At 41.1% G+C, this 24,086-nt stretch overlaps 1 protein-coding gene across 1 annotated transcript in view; it reads left to right on the forward strand.

The window, feature by feature from the left end:
* The window catches only part of DNAH6 (dynein axonemal heavy chain 6), a 237,689-nt gene that overhangs the window by 135,957 nt on the left and 77,646 nt on the right, over nucleotides 1-24,086 (forward strand). The window contains exons 43-50 of the mRNA XM_036262769.1: nucleotides 3,380-3,551; nucleotides 7,142-7,288; nucleotides 7,847-7,920; nucleotides 9,480-9,634; nucleotides 13,489-13,720; nucleotides 19,789-19,941; nucleotides 21,509-21,649; nucleotides 23,746-23,988. Of these exons, the coding sequence (XP_036118662.1) occupies nucleotides 3,380-3,551; nucleotides 7,142-7,288; nucleotides 7,847-7,920; nucleotides 9,480-9,634; nucleotides 13,489-13,720; nucleotides 19,789-19,941; nucleotides 21,509-21,649; nucleotides 23,746-23,988 (1,317 nt within the window). The remainder of the gene's footprint in view (nucleotides 1-3,379; nucleotides 3,552-7,141; nucleotides 7,289-7,846; nucleotides 7,921-9,479; nucleotides 9,635-13,488; nucleotides 13,721-19,788; nucleotides 19,942-21,508; nucleotides 21,650-23,745; nucleotides 23,989-24,086) is intronic.

Here is a 24,086-nt window from a genome sequence, read left to right on the forward strand (position 1 = left end):
AAATTGAATTGCCATTTGATCCAGTGATCCCACTTCTAGGAATATACCCTAAGAAGCCTGAAACACCAATCAGAAAGAATATATGTGCCCCTATGTTTATAGTAGCACTATTTACAATAGCTAAGATCTGGAAACAGCCCAAGTGTCCATCAGTAGACAAATGAATAAAAAAGCTGTGGTACATATACACAATGGAGTACTATGCAGCTGTAAGAAAGAAAGATCTCTTATCCTTTGAGACAACATGGAGGAACCTAGAAAATATTATCCTAAGTGAAACAAGCCAAGCAGAGAAATACAAATATCACATGATCTCACTTATTTGTGGAATATAATGAACATAACAGTCTGAGGAATAGGGTAGACCCAGAGATGTGGATGTAGGGTACAGACTGACAACCCTCAGAAGAGGGGGTGGTGGGGGGAGGGAAGAGATAAACCACAGAACTTATATGCATCTATGCATAACTGATGGACACGGACAACAAAGCCAGGTATGGAGTGGGGGGATGGGGCAGAGGGTGTCAATGGGGAAAAAAAGGAGAAACATCTGTAACAAAAATAAATTAATAAAAAATTATAAAAAATTAAAACTCGCCCTTGCTGTGGGTGAGAGTGGAAATGAATGCGACAAAGCTGAGAGATTGCGAAGGGCTGGATTCAGGAGGGGAATCCTATTTTCCTCGTTATCAGAACAGGACTGGGAATTTGTAGAAGACAAGAACTTGCTCTAGATCCATGGATCCCAAACTTTATTTTTAATCGCAACTCATCTAAGCAGGGTCCCAGCATTCAGAGCTTACCTTCTCTGTCCTTTGTCACTGAATGGAGGAGAAGGAATTTGGGAATAACCAAGAAGAGAAGCAAAGCAAAATCAATAAGTTAAAGTAAACTACATATATTTTTTTATATATATAAAATGTTGTTAACTATATATATAAATTGATTTACTTTTGCCCTGGCACAGTTTGCTCAGTGGTTAGAGCGTCAGCTCACAGACCTAAGAGTCTTGGGTTCGATTCCTGGTCAAGGGCATATACCTGGGTTGCAGGTTCAATTCCCGGCCCTGGTCAGGAAGCAACTAATTGATGTGTCTCTCTCACATCGATGTTTCTCTCTCTCCCTCTCTCTCTCTCTCCTTCCCTTCCACTCTATCTAGAAGTCAATGAAAAAATATCTTCGGGTGAGAATTAACAAAATAAATAAATAGATATACTTTTACTGTATAAAGAAGCCTATGAGTCTAAATAGTATACATATAATGTATAATACGTTTATAGTATATGCATATATAAAATGTTTTTAATATCTATTAGTTCTAAAACTATCAGTGGTATCACTGTACGTTCTCTGATAGTCTGTTGTAAGTTCATTGAACATCAGAGAGATGCAGGAAGCACACCACTGATTGTATTCACAGTTTACACAGATTTGGATGATGTGTGATTATGAGTGACTCACACTTAAACCGCCATTAATACACATCTTAGTGTTTACTTATTAGAAGTTTATAAGCCAATATGGGTAAACTAAACCACATACAACAAATTAAATTGATAATGTTATCACTAAATTAGATGTAATTTTTAATTATAAAGATATAACAGCAATAATTGAAAATCATGATCAACTCCATAAAATACTAATAATGTCTTCGTGCCAAAGCACCCTTCCCCTAACCTATGAGAATTCTGGATCTATCTTGAGTGTATATTCTTAGGGGAAGATTTTCAAAGTTGCCAAACATGTCGTATAAGCCAGACAGACCTTTCAATAGAAACCAAGCTGTGGTCCTCCCTAAACTCTATCATGACATGTTCACTTTAATTTGTGAATATCAGTTTAATAGCTCTTTATTCATTAAAAAAATATTAAATACTGTGTGCCAGACACTGGTACATTATTTTAAACAAAACAGATTTGATCCTTGTCCTCATGGAACTTCCACCGTGAAGACAGATGATAAACAAATGAATGAACTAATAGATAATACATTAGTTATGTATATATAAAACTGTACTTGTATCTATATAACTAATATATAACTATATTTGCATGATGGGGAATAAACAAACTGGACTTTTATATATAATGTATATATAATATATATAGTAAATTTTTTATTTTATATATATTGGAATGGTCCCACTCAAAATGCAGGCCATGTGGATAATGTTAAACTCACATAAGGGGCCCAGGAGGGCAGGTACCTCAGAAAGATAGTCTTCATAAGCTGCTAAAAGTGATGTCCAATAGGTAGCTAACTGAAAACAAATACTTGTTTACTTCAAAGTGTCTCTATGTGAGCCCCGAATCTAGTCACAGGACGGCTTGAGAGCGTTGGTGTGCATTCTGGTGGCTCCTCCCATGAGCAACTGCAGGGCCAATGGTGATGGGAACTTATCTTTAAAATCTACAATGATTTTCCCAAGCAACTGGGGGCAAGGGTCTAGCTAATAAATATGTTCTTTCAGATGGGAGGACTTATTTTAAGTGGGGTAGTCAGGGAAGGCCTCTCTGAAGAGATCACCTGTAACCTAAACACAAAGCATGAGAAAGTCCCTCCGAAGCAGACAGCCATGAGGGGGTGGCAGGGGGACCATGTGCAGAGACCCTGAGGGAGGAGAGAACAGGGGTGGTAAGGCAGGGACACAGTGATCAACCAGGAGAGAGGGTAAGGAGAGGAGGCTGGGCGGGGGCGGAGCATGGCCTGATTTGCATAATCAGATTTGCATAATTAAAGGAAATGGAGAGGTCAGTGAGAGAAGGAGGGAGTGAAAAAGCCCAGATAAAAAAGAGCCAGGGCTGAAATGGGGTAATGTCGAGGGAAAGAGATGGATGCGACATGTGTATTCAAAACTGTGGGGACAGAGACAGAGAAGGGGAGGTGCCAGAAAAGACCTCCAAGTTCCTGATCTGAGCAGAGTGAGGCGTAAACCCAATGGGGAAACTGAAAGGCAGGGAGTCCGCAGCTACGTGTGAGCTGCTCTATAAATACACATGAAGAAGAAAGTCTATGGAGTTGGTCATTACTGATGAAAAGCAGAGGATTTCAGTGCATTTCCAGGTGAGTCTGGGCACTCCAGGAAGACCCCCTGGGTCCACAGCGAGCAGCCGTCTGTTACTGGAGAGAGCATTATGGGAAGTTCGATGGTCAGACAGGAGCGCTGCCCCGTCATCTCCGGTCACAGGAGACAGGAGTGAGCCCCTTCCTGAGAACAGACTCTGAAATGAACAGAAGAGCTTGACACCCAGACACCCTTGCCTTGGACTTCAGCTTCCTGGTTATTATTAGAAAAAGGGCCCTCAGATCTGGAACATTTGAAGGACACATTATTGGTGAGAGAGAACGTCTAACCTCCTCTGTTTCTGGTTCTAGGCCATCTTAAAAGGCTTCCTGAACGACTTCCCACCAGCTGTCAAGGAGACCGCACCCAACATTGTCGAAGCCTCCGTTGAGATTTATAACAGAATGAGTGTTGATCTTCTGCCAACACCGGCCAAGTCCCATTACATCTTCAACTTGAGGGATTTATCCAAATGTGTGCAAGGTGGTGTATGGACCCCTCATTCTCTGACTTTCACCCTCCCTTCATCTCTGGCCACCCCACATCTCACAGGAGAATTGTATGTACACCGATGTCTGTGACTTGCTGGAAATCCCATTACATGTCCTGTTCAAGTCGCCCTGTCCCTCCCACCCCAGGCTGACTGCATCATAGCTTCCCTCAGACCGCCAACATTTCCTCCCATTTCCCACCCTCAGTCGATGGATGACCTTTCTTCTTGTTTCACTGAAAAAATACAAGCAATTACACCAGAGCTGCCTCCTTTTCCAAGTCTCTCAGACCCCTGCCCCCGCCTTCCCTCCTGCGTGGCTGGGCCACTCCTGCTGCCCCGGCCCCCCTCGGGCACTGAAGCCAACCCTCCTGCCGAGGCAAGGATTTTGCTCTTATAATTTTGGTTTCTCTTCTGCATCTTCGGTGCTTCCTCTTCTATTGAGTCATTCCTAGCAGTACGTAAAAAGCTGCCACAGTACTTCGCGTCTTAGTAAATAACTCTCTTTAGGCCATCATATCCCCCTGCTGCTGCCTCCGCATTTTCTCAGCTGTTTCTAAAGAGGCCCCTTAAAGAGTGGTCTCGCCTGGCTGTCTCCTTACTTCCTCCAGTTTCTCTCTTTCATATATTCCAGTTAAGCTTTTAGACTTGGCACTGCATTGAACTCTTCCCTGCCTCTCTATCTTGCCCAATCCATCAGTCAGTTCTCAGTCTGTACCTTAACCTCTTCACACTCTCCCCAGAAACCCTTCTTCCTCTGACCCACGAGGCTGCACTCTCTCCTGGGTTCCTCCTCTCTGGCTGCTGCTGCTCCGTCTCTCGTCACAGCTGTCCCTCTTCCTCCCTCCCTCAGAATGCTGGGATGCCCCAGAGCCTTACCCAGTCTTCTGTGGAATCTACACGCACTGCCCAGGTAATCTCAGTCAGTTCTACAGTCTTGAATGCATCTGTTCAGAGATGGTGCTCGAATGTCTAGCTCCAGCCTGTCTTCTCCTCGGAATGCCTGCTTTGTACATCCAGCTCCTTCTCAACAACCTCCCTTGGATGTCCAGCTGGAGTTCTCAAACTTGGCACATCCGAATTCTTGCTTTATGCCTTCTTCCCAGCCAGGTTTACCCGACCCAGATAAGGGAACTACCACTCATTGCTCTGGCCATGAGCCTTGGAGCATCCTTGTTTGTTCTCATTCCTTCATGATTCCCATCAATCCATCCACATCCTTGAAGGCTTTACCTTCTAAATGTATCCCAAACCTAACCATCGCTTACCACTCCGTCCACTACCACTCTAGCCCAAACTACTGTCATATCTCACCAGGATTTCCAACAGTAAGATTGGAATCCAAGACAGGATTTCCTGTCTCTGGTCTCCTGCTTCCGGGCTGCCCACGTTAAACCCAGCTCTGCCCTACCCACGGCAATCAGAGGTATCCCGTGTTCAGACTCCCGAGGCTGCCCCCTATCACCTGCCATGCGACTGAGGATCTGTTAGAGCTGAACCCCGCTGCCTCCTGCCTTCCTTGCCTCCCAGTTTCCTCCTGGCTGCTGCCACCTTCTTGCTGCAAGAAGGAAGGTCTGCCCGGGGGCCTCCGCACGCCCCTTGGAATGTTCTTACCTCAGATACCCACACGACTCACTTTCTCTGCTCAAATGTCACCTCCTCTTCCCCTCTATGTCCCTTCACAGCACTCACTACCTGTAATCGTACCCTGGATATTTATCTGCACACGTTTATGTCTCTGTCTCTCCCAGTAGCGTGTCAGCTCATGAGAGCTGTTTGTTCAGTTCACCCAGTGCCCAGAGCCACGCCTGGCACTGAATGAATGACTGAATGTCATGGGATGTCAGCACTGAACGGAATCTTTCACAGTACCTAGACCAAGCCCGCACCTTACGTTGTGCACAAGGACATCAACTCTTAGTTGTTCAGTGATCTTCTCTGTTCCTGTCCAGTGCTGACTCCCTGTCCAGTTCTCTCATTTCTATACCGTGCAATACTTTATTCTCAGCAAGGTTCAAAGTACATAAGTATGTTTTAAATATCTATGAAGTACATAAGTGGAAGCCACTGAGCATTTCCAAGAAAAGCAATGACTGGGCTCTCCGAAATCCTGCTCCCTTTTCTGTCCTCATCAGAATCTAATTCATTACCAAACACAGAGGAGATCTGTTGTATATTAAAAAGGCAGGAAATGAACTAGGTTATAACAGCTCATGGTGGGAGCTGAGGCTTGGATTGAAGAACCCTGACCATCCAGTTGCCTTCCCTGTTGCTCAGTTCTCACCACGGGTCCCTTACCTTTCCAACTCCCATTCTGCTGGCTCTGCAACTCTCTCTGCCTCTTCCTGCCCCGTAACCTTCCTTCCCCTTCAAGAGTCCCGGACTCTTGAAGCTGGCACACCATCTTTGCCACAGGTTGTCACAGTAACTTGTGTTTCTCCTCCACTAAAATTTTGCCTTCCTGTATTAGCAGCTTAGCCCTGGAATTCATGAACAAATTTTCCTAGAAAACATTGGTGTGTGGCTTTGTTTCTGCAGCAACTTGCTCTGGACTCACTTCCTGGTCCTCAGACAGTGGCTAATCCAGTTATTTGTTTATCATCCTCCCCGCTGTCTTTCCAGTACTACTCTTTAGATCATTTCTGAGCCTCAAATTCTGGACGCATTTGATTTCCAACAATGATACATCATAAAGTGTCCAGGAAATGCCAATTTTGAATATCTTACCCCTGTCCTCACATTTTATCAAAGTGTTCAGGAAATGCCTTTATTTCTACAAATAATATTAGCGGAAAATAATTAAATCTTTAACCATTTCAAGAAACACATCACACACAGTCATACAATGTGAACTACGAAAAAAAAAGTAACATTATTTATAGAAATCCCCTGTTATCTCAAAGCAGCATGAATGTACCAACTGTGTTATATGGTGCCTTCTGTCAGCTGTGTATACCGGTGTGCATGGTAGAGACTCCCTATCCCCTCTGCACACTCTGAGCAACCCCATGTGAAGAGTCCCGTGGAAAATGCATACTTCCTGGACTTCTGTACCTCATCGCTTTTGTTGTAACTTGAAATTATTAGGACTGTGTTTGCAGTTACAATTTATATTGATACAAAGAATACTCAGAATAATTTGAGTAGAAGCCAGAAGAACCAGGGCATTTGACAAGGACTGAACACTGGGGAAGAATAACAGAGGACATTTATGTTTTGAAAACAGTGTAAAGGTCAGGAGTGGGGGAAGTAGCTTGATGAAGTGTGTATTTTAAAGGGACACTCCTCACTTAACATACTGCAACTGAATGTAATAATGAGATGAACATTGCTTACACTGTGAAGTCTGACCACTTCACATGTTCAGGTAAAGAAACACAAAACAAGAAAAAAAATGTTTTCAGGTAATGTTCTCAGTTTTGTTTTCAAAAAATGAGGTCACTACTATTGTATCCCCACTGGGGCAGCACCCATTGCTGGTATGTGAGGATAAAGTTGCACTTAAGGATCTTCTAGTTCATAAAGCTAATACTATATATTCCAGAAATGTAGAATTTTTCTTTTTTTCTTTTCTTAAAAACAGGTATCCTCCAGTGCGATCCAGGAACAATAAGAGAAGAAATACAGATATTTAGACTCTTTTGCCATGAGTGTCAAAGAGTCTTCCATGATCGCTTGATTAATAATGAAGATAAGCAATATTTCCATGCTATTTTGACAGAAATGGCCAGTAATTATCCATCTTCATTTAGCTGCTCTTTGTTTTTAGTAGAAAAGGAATTTTGTTTCTATAAAGGAAAATTAAAATGAGCTTATATAGGGTAAAGCGAAGTGAACTTTAGTCATTCCTAAGTTAAAGTTTTTTACTTCAATGCCACTAATATATAAAATATATGAAATATTATAAAATTTATTGTATTGAAATTCAAGGTGGGCTAATATTTTAAATTCGGTGTAGAATTGGAAGTAGAGGAGGAGGCAATGTAGGAGAACAGCATTTTGTCTGATAAGAAGCCAGGATATTTCTAAAGTATTTCTTATTAATTTGTATTAAATACCTATTAGTTAATAAAATACTTATTGATATTAACTATGCATAATCTTAAATCTGGGAGATTATCAACCAAACTAAAGTGGTACAGTATTAACGGGGTTTTCCTCTCAATTTCACTTATACTAATTGAGGCTTCTAAGTAAATTAATAGCTAATACTATTCTGTATATTTATTATTAAAATACTGGTTTCAATCTTATCACTATATTAAAATTGATTTTGTTTTTTGAACAGACAAACATTTTGGAATTGCAATTGGCCTGGAATATTTTTTGAATAAGCCCATCATATTTGGAGATTTCATTAAGGCAAGTATGTTCCAATGACTTGACTCAATTGGAAGGTTATAGCGATATGAATATCACCGTTATAAACCGTATCATTTGAAGATTATAAAGTTCAGGTTCACGTTCTACAGGAACCTTGCACCCGTGGAGATTAATGATCTAGATGCTCTGCCCATGTTTGTAGATGAAGTCGTAGGATCACGGCCACGCAACTGCACGTGGTTACTTCCACACAAGGCAGCGCCGAGGGGCGACAGGCCCTGCCTGCGGAGCCTCAACTGTCTACTGCCTGGCCCTTCAGAGGAAAAGATGTCTGAGTCTTGATCTAGTTACATTCGTTCTGATAGTAGTTTGAATCAGAGACCCAGCAGGTGTTTAATTTGTAAGGACTGGACTCCCCTTACTCCTGGAGGGCATACACCTGTGCAGCCTCCGCTCAGGTGCTTCCAGGGATGGGGAGTCCACGAGGGAGCAGTGCTGCCCTCTTCATTTCAGAGTAGCTCTAATTACCAGCAAAACGGTCCTTGTATTAAGTTCTTCGAGTCTGTCACCCCAGTAATATCCACATGTGCGCCCTAGACCTGCCTCGAGTTTCCATTTAACCGCCCTACCTTTGTTGACAGACAGCTGTCTTGTTTCACAAGTTGACTCTTGTTTGGGTTCAACATCCCTAGTGTCTGTGGGAGGGAAGGGCCGTGTCTGTTCTGTTCACCCTGAATCCCTGCACAGAGCTCAGACACCGGCTCTCGGTCAGCGCTGGTTAAACAAGTGAATGAACTCGTCTTTATATTATATGTGTCCACAGACCAAGTAAAAAAGATAGACAATTTATTTGTATAAAATATATTTATTTAAATGTTTTATTAAACACAAATTTCAAAATGTGTTTTCTGGTGACATGTATAGTTTCTGTGTGTTTCCAGTGACATTATTATCAAATGAGGGAATAAAGCAAAGGAAAAGAACAATTAGACTCTTCTTGCTTTGCCTACAGGCATGTTAGTCACAGTTCCCAATGGAAATGCCCCCAGGACAGTTGCTACAACAAAGAAAAGATATCATCAATAGGTCCAAACAAGACCTCAGTTCCCTATAATTTATACCACACTTCATTCTCAATGATTTATTTTATTAGATGACTGCTTTGTAAAAACTACATATAGTTCTAGCATGATCTTTTATAACCATAGCAGTCTGCCAAGCATAATTTTCAACTCATTTAGTTTTTCTGATGTCAACAGCCAAACAGCAAAATTATGAAACCAGAGTAAGGTACAGAAAGAAAATTTTTTAATTCACTTCTGAGTTTCTGTGTGAATTTTATTGCAAACAAAACAAATTCCAAAGTACCATTTGAAGAAGTTAAATGAGATGGACTTTTATTTAGTCTCAAAAAATCTGACTTAAGTTTTGTTAGTCCCAGTTCCCTTGTTTTTAAATTCCTCCTAGCATATATGTAAGCAAATGATTAAATAGCAACGTAGATAAAATAATGTTCCCTCCTAAGGTCATGTGCGTTATATATATCTCTATATCAGAATTGATCCAACTCATTTCTTCTCCCATAAATCATCTTACAGTTTGGAGCAGATAAGACTAATCGGATTTATGAAGACATGCCTGATATTAAGAAAATTGCAAGTGTTCTCCAGGACTACCTTGATGATTATAACCTTATAAATCCCAAAGAAGTCAAGTTGGTGTTCTTCCAGGATGCTATAGAACACGTTTCAAGGTATAGGGCTATAAGGTGCTCAATAATGCATTGATCTAATTTGTTTTGTATTAAAACGTAAGAATTAAGTTGTGCAAAACTCTTTACATAGATTACTAGATGGATGAAGGTCTATAACAAATCTTGCTAACATAATTTGCTAACATATGCTAAAACATAATTTATTTTTTTATATATTTTAAATATATATGTATGAACTTTCTGTGGAATCCCCAAGGATATTATTTTTGCTAAATCTTAATAGATTGCTTTTTGTTTGTTTTAAATGTTAAGGATCATTACCAAAAAAAAAAAGGATCTAAGGTGTGTTCACAGAGGTACAAGTCGAGTATAACAAGGCTGATTATATGCATGCCTAAAGAAAGAGGGGTTCGAGGTTATAGAAAAACAAGTTGAATGCAGGACTATAGATTCCATCTCCTTGTGAGTGTGACTCTTATCCATTGCAAGCATCCTTTGAGGGACAGCCCTGACACCTAGGTATCCAGCCTGAATATCTGCAGTCCTTGAAGCACACATCACTTTTTGAAGTGGCTTGTGTCCTGTTGGACGATTCTATGTCAAAATGACTCTTCTAAGGTACATCAACATTTGCTCCTTGTGACTTCCGTGAAGCAGTGATAATAATGGCACTGAATGTGAATATAAAACCATGATGTGAAGGATCTCGTTTAACTGTCCTAACGCCTCTCTGTGGCTCAATATCATAATCTCTACACGTGAATCTCTGAGAATGTTCCAGTGGCCTGTTGCTATGTAATAGGGCACTGGTGCTTCTCTGCTGGGGTCTCTCATGCAGTTGTCAGCCGACACCTGAAGCGCCTGGCACACTTCTGCCCCCAGGTGGACGGCTGCATGAGCACGTCCCGGCTTCTTTCCTGCTGTGTCAGGGCTCGAAGGTTCCTGCCTGAGAGAGCCAGGCAGAAGTGTACTGAATTTTATAGTTAGAATGAGAAATGACATATTTGTCTCCTTTTTTCATATAAATATAATTTTATTTATAAAAATTTGTATCACTGCCCGACTGATGTGGCTCAGTGGATGAACCTCGTCCCATGGACTGAGAGGTCTGGGTTTGATTCCCAGTCAGGGCACATGCCTGGGTTGCAGGCTCACTCCCAATGGAGAGGGTGCAGGGGGCAATCAACGTTTCTCTCTCACATCAATGTTTCTATCTCTTCCTTCTTCTCTCTCTGAAAAAATCAATAAAAACATTTTTTTAATTCATATTACCAAGATCTTTTTAATGATATAACTATTACATAAAGAAGGCATCTTTCTATTTTCTACAAGGCTGAAATATATCTACTTTGTTTTCTTTTTAAAATAGTAATTATTTTTCTGATTATATACTAAACACACTCACTACAGAAAATTCAATAAAACTTTATTCATAATTCCACCTCCTCACTCAGAGACAACCACTGTTAAAATCGTATGGTGCTTTCGAATATACTTATAAGCATATATATTTTTTACAAAATTATATTACAGCACAGATAGTTAAACATTATGCCTTTCACACATTTGCCTCCACAATCCTGTATAATTGAAATATTATTTTAAAATACAGCTTCAACAGCCACCTTTATGCCATCCTAATTTATGTTCTGTTTGTTTTTAATGCAACCTCTTCTATGTTTTCTGTTCTCTCTCTCTCTCTCTCCTACACACATGCACGATCCCAAATGATTCTATTTGCAGCTATAAGGTTGTTGTTTTTTTAATATTATTAATATGATAACAAAACATAAAAAACAACAACAACTAAACGTCCATCACTAGGGAACTGGTTAAATAAATTATGGCATATCTATTACTGTATTTACTCATGTGCGAATGTCCATAATGCATTATTTAGCAAAACAATCACAAACGAAATGTTGTGAGAGTTTAATTCCATTTGGCAAACACACACAGACAAGTCAACAGACATAAATTCATTTAACAAAGATGTATGAAGCCCCTGCTATGTGCTGTGTACTGTTCCCAGAGAGGGCGGGGCAGCACTCGGCCCTCGTGGTGGAGCCTGTGAGTGGTGAAAGGGGCAGGATGGTTTTCTCCCGTCATTACAGGCACCTTGTTTTACTCCATCATTTAAAAAAATAATGAGCCATATTCTTTTCAAATAATTCAACCTTGTTTTCTTCAGTTATCAGCATCATGAATAAAACTAGATGGATGGATGGATGATGGATAGATAGATAGATAGATAGATAGATAGATAGATAGACTGCCTGTAAAAGAGAGAAAACTTAACACTGCTTTTATATTTCTCCCATGATTTCCTACTTTCTGATAACCCAATCTGAGATTTTAGATAATGGCAGTAATAATTTTTTTTAAAAGAAATTGTTTTTACATTTGTATCTTCTTTTTAAGAAGAATTTAGTGACATTATCATTACTTTTTTATCATCTTAATAATAGTATATGGACTTGACTCTCATACATGTGTTGCTCACTTTTATACTGACATCCTTTCCCCCTTCTCAAGTTTTTTTATTTTATTCATACATCTCTATATATCTTCAAGAAGTCTTTTAGGAAGGGTTGGTAGGTAGCTTACTCTCTGACCAATAATACGCTAGTTTTTCTTCTGTAACTATTGTGTTATGGAATGACTTCTTGTAAAGTAGATGCCTGAGGCCAGCCTAAAATGATTTGTCCCTTTGGGAATAATCTATTATATTAGCTTTTCAGATGTTCACAAACTTTTCAATTATGTCTAAAATATAGACTTCTACTTTATATATGTTTACATATATGATATAGATACATATATTCCTACATGCATACACCTGTACACACATTTTATTTTATATTTATGTATCTCCTAGAAAATATTTAGTGTTTTGACTCTCCTCTTTGTTTTTTCCTGATCCTCGGTGACATCTTCAGATCTGTGGGCTCAGCTCTGATTTTTTTTTTCTATTTCAGTCACTGTTGCATCAATTCTGTTCCCTCTTCTCTCTGCTCTGCAATTCCTAGCATGTGACCACTGGGATCCCATTCATTTCTCCCAGATCTGTCCTCCTTATCTTCCGTTTCCTCTTGTCATTTTAGTATCATTATCTTTCTCCTCCGAGTTCTAGGTAAATTCCTTGAGTTCGTCTTCTGTTTTACCTATTCAGTTTCTACAGTATCCGTTTGTGAGGCCGTCTTCCACTAAGGTTATCAGCTTGTTAGTCATATTCTTTTTTAATCCACAATTAATATTTTTGTCTTCCACTAAGGTTATCAGCTTGTTAGTCATATTCTTTTTTAATCCACAATTAATATTTTTTCTAAATTCGGATTTTGTTTCCCTCTCAGAGTGCTCACTTTAACATCACGGTTGCGTGCTTTCTAAATTCTCATTATTAACGTGAATCAGAAAATGTCTAAACTTTTGTTGGTACCTTATAGTAAACCCATTTTAGATTTTTCCTGCTGATCTCTCTTTCTGAACCACAGTGTCTCTTCTAGGTCCAGTGATTTTTCTCCTTGCTCATCCTTATAACTGGAGACTTGGCTTGCCAATTGAATGGTTAACATAAGTAGTGGTCTAGGTCAGCCAGTGTTCCTGACAAATTCCTTCACATCTTGAAGAAGGGAAAAGAGATTTTACTTGACTCTAAATTTGCATGACCAAGGCTGACAGCCTATAGGAAATGGGGGAGGATGGATATAAGGAAAAGCCCAGCAGTATTTCTCTCCCAACCATGAATCTCAGATACACCCTGCTCTTTCCTGTGACTTTTGTTCAGGGATGACACTCAGCTGGCCACCAGCTTCCACACTGGGGCAGGCCCTCTGAGAAGAAGCCACGTCTGTACACTTGAAATAAATCTCTCTCTGCTTTGCTTCCTGCAGAATTGCCCGCATGATTCGCCAGGAAAGAGGCAACGCCCTGCTGGTTGGAGTAGGCGGCACCGGCAAGCAGTCTCTGACCAGACTCGCAGCTCACATCTGTGGTTACAAATGTTTTCAGATTGAACTGAGTCGAGGATATAATTATGACAGTTTTCATGAAGACCTGAGGAAGTTGTACAAGCTGGCTGGTATAGACGACAAGAATATGGTTTTCCTCTTCACAGACACACAGGTACATGTTTCAGTATCCAAAGCGTAAGGACAGGAAAGTGTGAGTGTTACAATCACATGTGTGCTTGGAGAGTTTGCATGATGCAGTTCAGGGACTTGTTCCCTCTGATGACAAATTTCTTGGATCTTGCAAAAGACTTGTAACACATTTTTATTTATTTTACCAACTGTCATTTCCCCCTTTAACTTCTAAGTAAGTAAATAACGATCAAGGTTAAGGGAGTGAGAACAATTTTAACTTTTCTTTGAGGGGATGGATGTAGGTAGCAGAAGGTGATGAACTATTTCTGTAGCTGTAAATATAAGAAATTAATTCCCTAAGTGAAATCAATTAGGGAAATAGTCTTTACTTAAGAAAAGGAGAAAATAACAGCTATGTTTTAGGGTTAAGTTAACTTTAAAATTAAAATGGGACTTATATCTATGTCTACAACAACCATTTTCACCGATCTTAAATTTATTCTACAGAAGAAGATTTTCTATGTTCACTACACTTGCATATTTTAACATTAGGGAAAAGCCTTTGTAGAAATTAGCCAGGGAATCAAAAAGCAATAGATCTGATGCATGAATATTTTAAAGTTCATTTTACTTTTTAAAACACTATAAATGGGATCAAGTACAATCATAAAATGGGGAAAATTTTTTAATGTCTGTGACATGCAATGAGTTTATATCTGAGTATGTAACTGTTTTTTAGAAATGAGAAACAACCCATAGTTGAATATGTGCCCATCACTGGCTCAGGGACCTCCACTAATACCTGCCCTGGTCCCTAGCCACTGGACTACGGGCACCGCCATGGACCCCAATAGCCCTTGCTGCCTTTGCAGGCCCCCTGTAGTGCTAGCCAAAATACACATAGTTGTTGATACTGTGGACCTCAGTGGCCTGAGCCAAAGAAACCTAACACTACCACCCCAGACCCAGTGCTACCACACACCTCTGCACTTGCCATCCTGTACTGTACTACTGGACCAGGGGCCACAGCATACCCTAGCAGGCCCCTACCCACAGGTGAAAGTCTTCCCTTATCAAAGTCAATCCATAAAGTCTGGAAGAGGTGACTATTTCCTCAAATGTGCAGACACTATGTAAGGCTACAGAGACGATGAAGATTCAGGGAAACATGACTCCACCAAAGAAATACAGTAAACCTCCAATGACTGGCCCAAAGAAATGGAGATCCACAAAATGCCCCATGAATAATTCAAAACATTTGTTCTAAAGATGCTAAGAGAGCTACAAGAAAATACAGAAAACAATTTAACAATATCAAGAAAATAATACCAGAACAAAGTTACGGAGAGGGACATCACCTAGATGGTGATATAGGTTATTCCCAATTTTACTCTCTCTCACAAAAATACTAACAACTGTTCATGGACAGGATACTACTGAGAAAACCCAAGAACAAGGGGGAGAGGCTGAGTCACACACACATACACACACACACACACACACACACCCGTACCACAGAGATGAGGACAGACTGCATTGAAGGGTAAAAGGAGTGGCTACATGCTGACCACATTGCCCCTCACCCAGACTGGTGGAACATCACACCAAGAGGTCTCCTCTGAGCCTACAGTTCCTCCACTGAGAAAAAAGAGCCCAAGGTGGAATTCCAGGTTACACTGTATTGTGGAGCACTTCTTAGAAGTCTCACTCTAGTCTCACATCATGGGACCATGGGGCAATCTCCAGACCTTGGCCACTGGGACTGTGATGAGAGGTTGAGGTGGGGGACTTGCAGCAATCAGCACTTGGATCTTGGCAGACTGAGTTCCTTCCCACAGTGCCCAAGTAATAGTTCCAACTGGCAGCTTTGCTCATCTGCAAAGCCAAGATAGTGGCAAGTCTGACCAGAGAACTCAGCAGGTATAGATCTAACTGATTGGAGGTCCTCAAACAAAGAGCCTTTCCATCCCTAGAGCCTAGCCTGCATCCCTACCCTGCCCAGGCAGGGGAGCAGAGTCATAGCCCTGCCCACTGCTGAGTGGAGCTCTCAGCCCTGCCCACTGCTGAGTGGAGCTCTCAGCCCTGCCCACTGCTGAGTGGAGCTCTCAGCCCTGCCCAAACACAAAGCCTGGCTGGAAACCTGCAAAGCTACGCAGCCCAGTAACACTTGAGTGGAAAGTATAGCAATAGAAGCTGACTATCCACAGAGCAAAGCCAGTAACACTGTTCAGCCAGGGAATTGGGGTGTTGATCAGCTTAAATCAAGATCACAGAGAGCCCTTCTGGACTTGGAGCCAAAGAAAACTAATAAAGCCCCAATAACAAACCCTAAATAAATGGACATCTATGAACTGTCAGACAAAGAATTCAAAATAATCCTGTTAAAGAAGTTTAGTAAACTACAAGAACACACAGACATGTAAATGAAATTAAGAAAATAATGCTGGCCCTGGTCAGTTTGGCTCAACAGTTGGAGCATCAGCCTGTGGACCAGAGAGTCCCAGATTCAGTTCCCACTAGGGGCACGTACCAAAAAGAAAAAAGAAAGAAAGAAAGAAAGAAAGAAAGAAAGAAAGAAAGAAAGAAAGAAAGAAAGAAAGAAAGAAAGAAAGAAAGAAAGAAAGAGAGAAAGAGAGAAAGAGAGAAAGAGAGAAAGAGAGAAAGAGAGAAAGAGAGAAAGAGAGAAAGAGAGAAAGAGAGAAAGAGAGAGAGAGAGAGAGAGAGAGAGAGAGAGAGAGAGAGAGAGAGAGAGAGAAAGAGAGAAAGAGAGAAAGAGAGAAAGAGAGAAAGAGAGAGAGAGAGAGAGAGAGAGAGAGAAAGAAAGAAAGAAAGAAAGAAAGAAAGAAAGAAAGAAAGAAAGAAAGAAAGAAAGAAAATAATGCTGAATGAAATAAGAAGTTCAAAAAAGAAATAAAAAACCATTTTAAAAAAACTAAACAGAAATGGTAGAGCTGAAAAATACAGTAAATGAACTGAAGAATTCAGTAGAGAGCTTCAAAGCCCACTCAACTATTTAGAAGAAATAATCAGTGACTTGCAAGACAGAATACTTGAAAGTATCTGCAGGTCAGAGAAGGAAAAGAGAAAAAAGAGTGAAGAAAGTCTACAGGACTTCTGGGATACAATATAAAGAAACAATATCCACATTATGGAAATTCCAGAAGAAGATAAAGAGAAGGAAAGAAAAAATTTATTTAAATCAACAATGGCTGAAAACTTTCCAAACCTAGGGAGAAAAATGGACATCTAGATTCATGAGGCCCAAAAAATCTAAAATACGATGAACCCAAATAGGGCTACACTAAGACAAATTATAATTAAATTGGAAGATACATTTATTAAAGCAGCTATAGAAAAGAGACAAGTTACATACAAGGGAACCTCCATGAAATGATCAGAATTTCTCAATAGAAACTTTTCAGTCCAGGAGAGACTAGGATGATATATTGAAAATATTGAAGTGGGGCAAAAAAAACTGTCAACCATGAATTCTGTACCCCACAAAGCTATCTTTCTGAACTTAGATATAAATACTTTCTCAAACAAAAGCTAAGTTTATCACCACTAGACCAGCTTACAAGATGCTAAAGAAAGCTCTTTGAGTAGAAGAAAAAGGATGCTAGTTAACATTATAAAAATACAAAAAGGTACCCAAAACTCACTGGTGATGGTAAATACACGGTCAGAGTTAGAATCTGTAATATGAAAACGGTGGTGTACATTTCATTTATAATGTTCGTTTTAAAGTTAAAAAACAAACATAGTAAAATAATCATAATTACAATAACCTGTTACTGTACTCACAATATAAAAACATGTGAATTGGCCCTGGCCAGTTTGGCTCAGCGGTTACAGCATCCGCCTGCGGTTCGGAGAGACCCAGGTTCGGTTCCCGCTAAGGGCACGTACCTCGGTTGCAGTTTGTCCCCGGCCCTGGTTGGTCGTGCGGGTGGCAGCCACTCGATGTGTCCCTTTCACATCGATGTTTCCCTCTCTCTCTCTCTTCCTCTCTCTCCCTCCAACTCTATCTGTGTAAAAAATGGAAAAATGTCCTCGGGTGAGGATTAAAAAATAAAAAATAAAAAAAACATGTGAATTGGCCCTGGCTGGTTTGGCTCAGCAGTTAGAGTATCGGCCCATGGACCAGAGAGTTCCAGGTTTGGTTTCTGCTAAGGGCACATACCTCGGTTGCAGTTTGTCCCCAGCCCCGGTTAGAGTTGTGTGGGTGGCAACCACTTGATGTGTCTTTCTCAGATCGATGTTTTTCTCTCTTCCTACCTCTCTCTCTCCTGCTCTATCTGAAGATAAATGCAAAAGAAAAAATAAAAAACCATGTGAGTTGTAGCATCAATGACCTAAAATGTGAGGAGAGGAGAAGTAAAAGTATAAAGTTGAGGAATACTATTGAAGTTAAGTTGTTATTAATGTAAAATAGAGTGTTATAGTTTTAAAATATTTTATGTAAGTGACCTGTAATAATTACACGAAAGAACATGATAAAGAAGTCAAAGCATACTGTATCAAAAGACATCAAGCCCTGGCCTGTTTGGCTCAGCAGTTAGAGTGTCAGCCCGCAGACCAATGAGTTGCAGGTTCGATTCCAGTCAGGGGTACATACCTAGGTTGCAGTTCATCCCTGGCCCTGGTCAGGTCATGTGGGCAGCAGCCTGTTGATGCGTCTCTATCACATCAATGTTTCTCTCTGTCTCTCCCTCTCTTTCCCTCCCTCCTACTCTATCTGATGATAAATGGAAAAAAATATTTGAGTGAAGAATTTAAAAAAAGACATCAAAACACACAAAAACCAGCAGGATGCCAAACAAGAACAATAGATCCAGAAAACAATGAACAGAATAGCAATAGTAAGTCCTTATTTAGCAATAATTACATATATATAAATGGTTTAAATTCCCCCATCAATAGACATAAAGACACACAAAGACAATGTGAAGGGTTAGAGAAGATTTTTCAAATAAATCGTATCCATCTGCCCCTCAAAAAAACAAGTAGCTATACTTATATCAGACAAGTAGTCTTTAAACTAAAAATGGTAAAAAATAAATAAAAAATAAAAGTCATTATATAATGATAAAGGGGTCAATCCATCAAGACTATGTAAATAAACACATTTACACATCTAAAACTGGACCAGCAAAATATGTAAATCAAAAATACATATCTAGCCCTGGCCGGTTTGGCTCAGTGGTTAGAGTGTCGGCCTGCAGTCTGGAGAGACCCGGGTTCGGTTCCCGCTAAGGGCGCGTACCTCGGTTGCAGTTTGTCCCCGGCCCTGGTCGGTTGTGTGGGTGGCAGCCACTCGATGTGTTCCTTTCACGTCGATGTTTCTTTCTCTCTCTGTTCCTCTCTCTCCCTCCCACTCTACCTGACCAAAAAATGGAAAAATGTCCTCGAGTGAGGAAAAAAAATACATAGCTAAAAGAGAAATCAACAGTAATACAGTACTAATTGGGGACTTTAATACCCCATTGTGAACAATGGATAGATTATCCAGGCAGAGAATTAAAAAGGAAACCATGAATAGACCAAATGGATCTAACAGACATGCAGAATATTACGTCCAACAGCGAAAGAATACACATTATTTTCAAGCACAAATGAAACATTTTCTAAGAGAGACCATATGTTAGGCCACAAAACAAGAAGATTGAAATCTATCCCCAGAAAATAAACCCAACTAGGGAGAAAAGCTATAGGCCTAAATATGTTCTTATAATATAAATAAGACTTTATACCGTCTAAGTTTATATAACTGTATGGCGCATCAGCTCCGTGGTGTGTTATGCCCCCATGAATGGTTGTAAATATGATGAGTACGCTACAGAGTTATGGACTGATCTTTACGATAGAATGTTAACGGAAAGGACCGGACTGTGAAATGCTCGCACGTACGACTGAGCCATGTGGCAGAGGAATGCCAAAATCAATGCACTATGTTAGAATATTAAGAGTCTATCTAATTTTTAGGACTACCTTCTCTTAAAGATGAAACTAACAATGTGAATTTGAACAAATGTTAGCTTTATAATATACATATAATAAATGTACAATGGTTGAATGAGTCATAATGATCACTCTGCTTCCTGGTAGATTGTGGTGGAAGAGTTCCTAGAAGATATAAATAACATCTTGAACTCAGGTGAAGTGCCTAATTTATTTGAAAAGGATGAACTGGAGCAGGTTTTAGCAGCCACAAGACCAATAGCAAAAGAAGCCGGAATTTCCGAGGGTAACAGGGATGAGGTAAGACATATGTTATATGACTTGGTGAAGCAAAAAATTGTTTCAGCCTTTTAAAAATGGTCAACAAATCTCCTTAAGGAGTCTGTGGATGGAATTGCTTTTTTAGCATAATGGGTTTCCTTTGTACTTCTTGACATTGTATTTCCTGCATTCAAAGCATTGGTTCACCAGAGAAGTCCATGGAAATCAGAAACCCTACTGCCCCCATGGAGGTCATAGTCTCGTCCAAATATATTTCACAGGCCCTCAGTGCCCTGCCTGAGGAGTCCAGTACTTTTGACTCCCTTGTGCATCAGCAAGGTTATGACACAACTAAAACAGAAATCTCTCTTTCTCTCTCTCTCTCTCTCTCTCTCTCTCTTTCTCTCTCTCTCTCTCACTCTCTCTCTCCCCACAGTAGCTGTCCAATTTCTGTCTTCTGTGTCCTTTCATGAGAATTTCCTCTCCTGCCAGGTCAGAGCTTATAGATATCAAAGCAGGATCTACTTCAGCTAATGTAAGCAAAAAGAAATGGCTTTATTCGGGGTACACAGTCATTGGGGAGGGCCAAAGAAAGATTTCAGGCTGAATTCCTCGGCATGACCGTGAAATGCGCACTGTAGAAGTCAGTGGTCAAGGAAGCCGCAGCCTCTGCCACAGCTTTGCTGCTGAGCCAGGAAGCCGCCAGACCCATCAGCGTGCCAGCTGCAAAGCCATGCACCCTTCACCCTGTCGGGAAGCAGCTGAAATGGGAGCTGTCGGTTCACAGCCTTGGAGTTTCCTGGGAGGGGTCCATAATTGGCCCCTGTCACAGAGAGCAAGGAGAGACTGAAGAAAGAGGCGGTCCACTCCAGATTGGTCGGTGGCAGGTTTAATACGCGAGGGGATTTACATACGAGGCTTTTGTCTTGGGCATCTACAAGCTGAGTAGGTCTCCACATCTGCCCTCCAGAATCGTAAAAGTTTCCACAGAAGCCTTAACTGGGTTCGGGCACGTATATTGTCCAGACAGTCTCAACAGCACATTGCTCTCTCAAGACTTTGTCCTTGAAATGGCTCCCACTGTGGGAACAGTGGGAAGAACATGCAGTCTGAGGACAAGGGAGGGGATCCAGCTGATGGACCGGCCAGTAGTCACATCCTCTCAGTGACCTCCTCCAACAGGAGCCACATCTGGAGAGAGTGGCTCCAGGTCCATGCCACTTCGACAGGCTCTGCACCTGCAAAAGCATTGCCCTGCACCCTGTCTCTGTCCCCCAGTGGTCCTCTACCTCAGAGCAAAACCTTGTCTGAATACCTCTCTCTGGTTATTCAAGGGATCTCCTTAAATGCACTGGTGAGGAGGATCTTCATCACATCCCGAACCTTAGGTGCAAGGGAGTCTGCAAAGTGTCATTCTTAGTCTTTCCAGACTGCGTGAGAGAGGTTGGAATGCACGTTAAACAAAATGATTCACATATTTACTTCGCTGACATTTTTAAACTGATATTGGTAGGCTCAGAGGCATTAGCCAACAATTTGTTTTCATTGTTCCGTCATCTTTATTTTTATTGAAAATTTATTCCTTTTTTTTTTTTTTTTTGGTCAGGTGTTTCAATACTTCATTAACAGAATCCGTCAGAAACTGCACATTGTTCTCTGCATGAGCCCCGTTGGGGAGGCCTTTCGGTCCCGATGCCGCATGTTTCCATCGCTTGTGAACTGCTGCACCATTGACTGGTTTGTCGAGGTGGGTGACTTCCCACGATACCTCATGGAGAAGTTGGACTTGCTTGCATTAGCTTTAAAGCCCATAATTCACTCATATGCAGGAGGTGACCATGACAATTGTCAAGCAAAGGCCAAACAGAATTTATAAAGGAAGAGGACACTGTTGAATTTAGCGATGTAGAAGTCGGTGATCTCGACAAGAGTTGCTTCCGTGGCAGGAGGGGAGATAAGGCTCCAGCGAGAAGAGGAAAGAGGGATTGGAGACAATGAATACAGTAACATCCCCTTATTCACAGTTTTGCTCTTTGCTCCCCATGGTTTCATTTACCCAGGGTCAACTTCAGTCAATAAATATTAAGTGGAAAATTCCAGAAGTAAATAACTTGTAAGTTTTAAACTGTATGCCATTCTAAGTAGCATGATGAAATCTCACACCATCCCGGGCATGAATCCTTCCGTTGTCCAGCACGTCCACACTGTAGATGCTGCCCACCCATTAGTCCTGAGTGGTCGCCTCAGCTATCAGATCTACTGTTGAGGTATCACAGTGCTTGTGCTCCAGTAACCCTTCTTTTACCTAAGAATGGCCCCAAAGCACAGTAGTAGTAATGGTATTTGGATGTGCCAGAGAGAAGCCATTAAGTGCTTCCTTTAAGTGGAAAGGTATGTATGTATAAGAAAGAAAAAAAATCACAGGAAGTATAGGGTCCAGGACCATTCACAGTTTTAGGCATCCATGGGGGTCTTGGAAGGTATCCCCCATGGATAAGGGGGGACTACGGCCAACTCTTTCAAGAAGTTTTGCCCCAAAGGAACACTAGGAGAAGGGTAATAACTAGAGGGGTATATGTGGTGAAGAGAAAAGTATTTTTAAGTGAGAAACACAAAGAGCACGTGTGTGTGCTGACGGAAATGATCCGGAAAAAAAGAAACGCATTGATGGTGCGGCAGACAGAGTTAGCCTTGTTGGACAAATGTCCTTCAGGAGACAGGAAGGGATGGGATCAAGTCGTCAGGGAAGGGGCTGACTTGGGCAGGGAGCGTGCACAGCGTACCTCCCCCGAGTACCAGGAAGGAAGGCAGCGTGTGTGAATACAGATGCAGGGAGGAGAGAGCTCATTGACTCACTGAAGTTCTGTTTTCATTGCTTCTATTTTTTTTTTTCCTAGTGACATGGGAAGCAAGGTTACAGCTGGGAATGAAGAGAAAAGAGGAAGTGTTAACAGTCTGAGAAAGTAGCACAGGGTGTAAAATACTCACTTAGGAGAGTACATTAGGGATGCATTAGAAAATGTAGAAGCATTTCCAGGCCGCACTAAGAACCCGCTCGAGCTAGTTGCCGTGAATTTAAAGTGAGGCCAGTCAGCAAGGATGTGTTTTTCTCCACCATTCTCAGCTGCAGTCACAGGCCTGGGGTGACAGAAAGTTGTATTCAACTAAGTAAGGTTCAGGTGAGCTCAAAGGAACAGGAGAGAAACAATGAAGCGGAGGTGAACAAGATGATGATTATAGTAATGGACATGAAGTCACACTGCATAATAAACTGAGTGAGCACATGAGGTCCTTGTAATGTAAGAGATTTTATTCATGGAGTTATCCAAGAGATACCCAATTATGTATTCACTAATCAACAAGTATCTAATGAATGATTACCATGTGCCAGACACTGTGCCGAGGGCAGCAAATGCAGGCCCAGGCCTTTCTAATGAGCACAGCCCTTCAGTTCATTAAACATCATAGACACGAGTAGGAGTTAACTAGGTGGAAGGGGGGGGAAAAGGTGAGGAAAAGTTCCAGAGATACACATTTTTCTTCTTTTTTTAAAATTTTTTTTTTCTTTATTGATTTTAGAGAGAGAGGAAGGGAGAGGAAGAAAGAGAGAAACAATGATAAGAGAGAACATCAATTGGCCGCCTCCTGCATGTCCCCCACTGGGGATCGGGCCCATAACCTGGGCATGTGCCCTGACCGGGAGTCGAACCGGCGACCTCTTAGTACACAGGTCGATGCTCAACCACTGAGCCACACTGACCGGGCTATACACTTTTCTTATTTGTTAAATTGTGTATTATGGAAATGAGCGACAGGTTTTTCAAATGATCTCTTTATTTACAGTGGCCCAGAGAAGCACTTCTTTCTGTGTCAAACACATTCTTCTCAAACCTTGAGGCTGGAAGTGATGAACTAAAAGGAAAGCTTTCCCTCATGTGCGTGAATGTCCACCTAAGTGTTTCCAGTATGGCAGAGCGCTATTACACCGAGCTCCGGAGGCGGTACTACACCACGCCCACCTCCTACCTGGAGCTCATCAACCTCTACCTCACTATGCTCAGAGATAAAAGGAAGCAGTCAATTTCAGTAAGTGTATTATTATCATTTTAAAAACATTTTATGCCCTGGCCAGCGTGGCTCAGTGGTTAGAGTGTCAGCCTGCACACCAAAGAATTGTAGATTCC

This window comes from Molossus molossus, unplaced genomic scaffold (assembly GCF_014108415.1).
Source record: "Molossus molossus isolate mMolMol1 unplaced genomic scaffold, mMolMol1.p scaffold_m16_p_15, whole genome shotgun sequence".
NCBI lineage: Eukaryota > Metazoa > Chordata > Mammalia > Chiroptera > Molossidae > Molossus > Molossus molossus.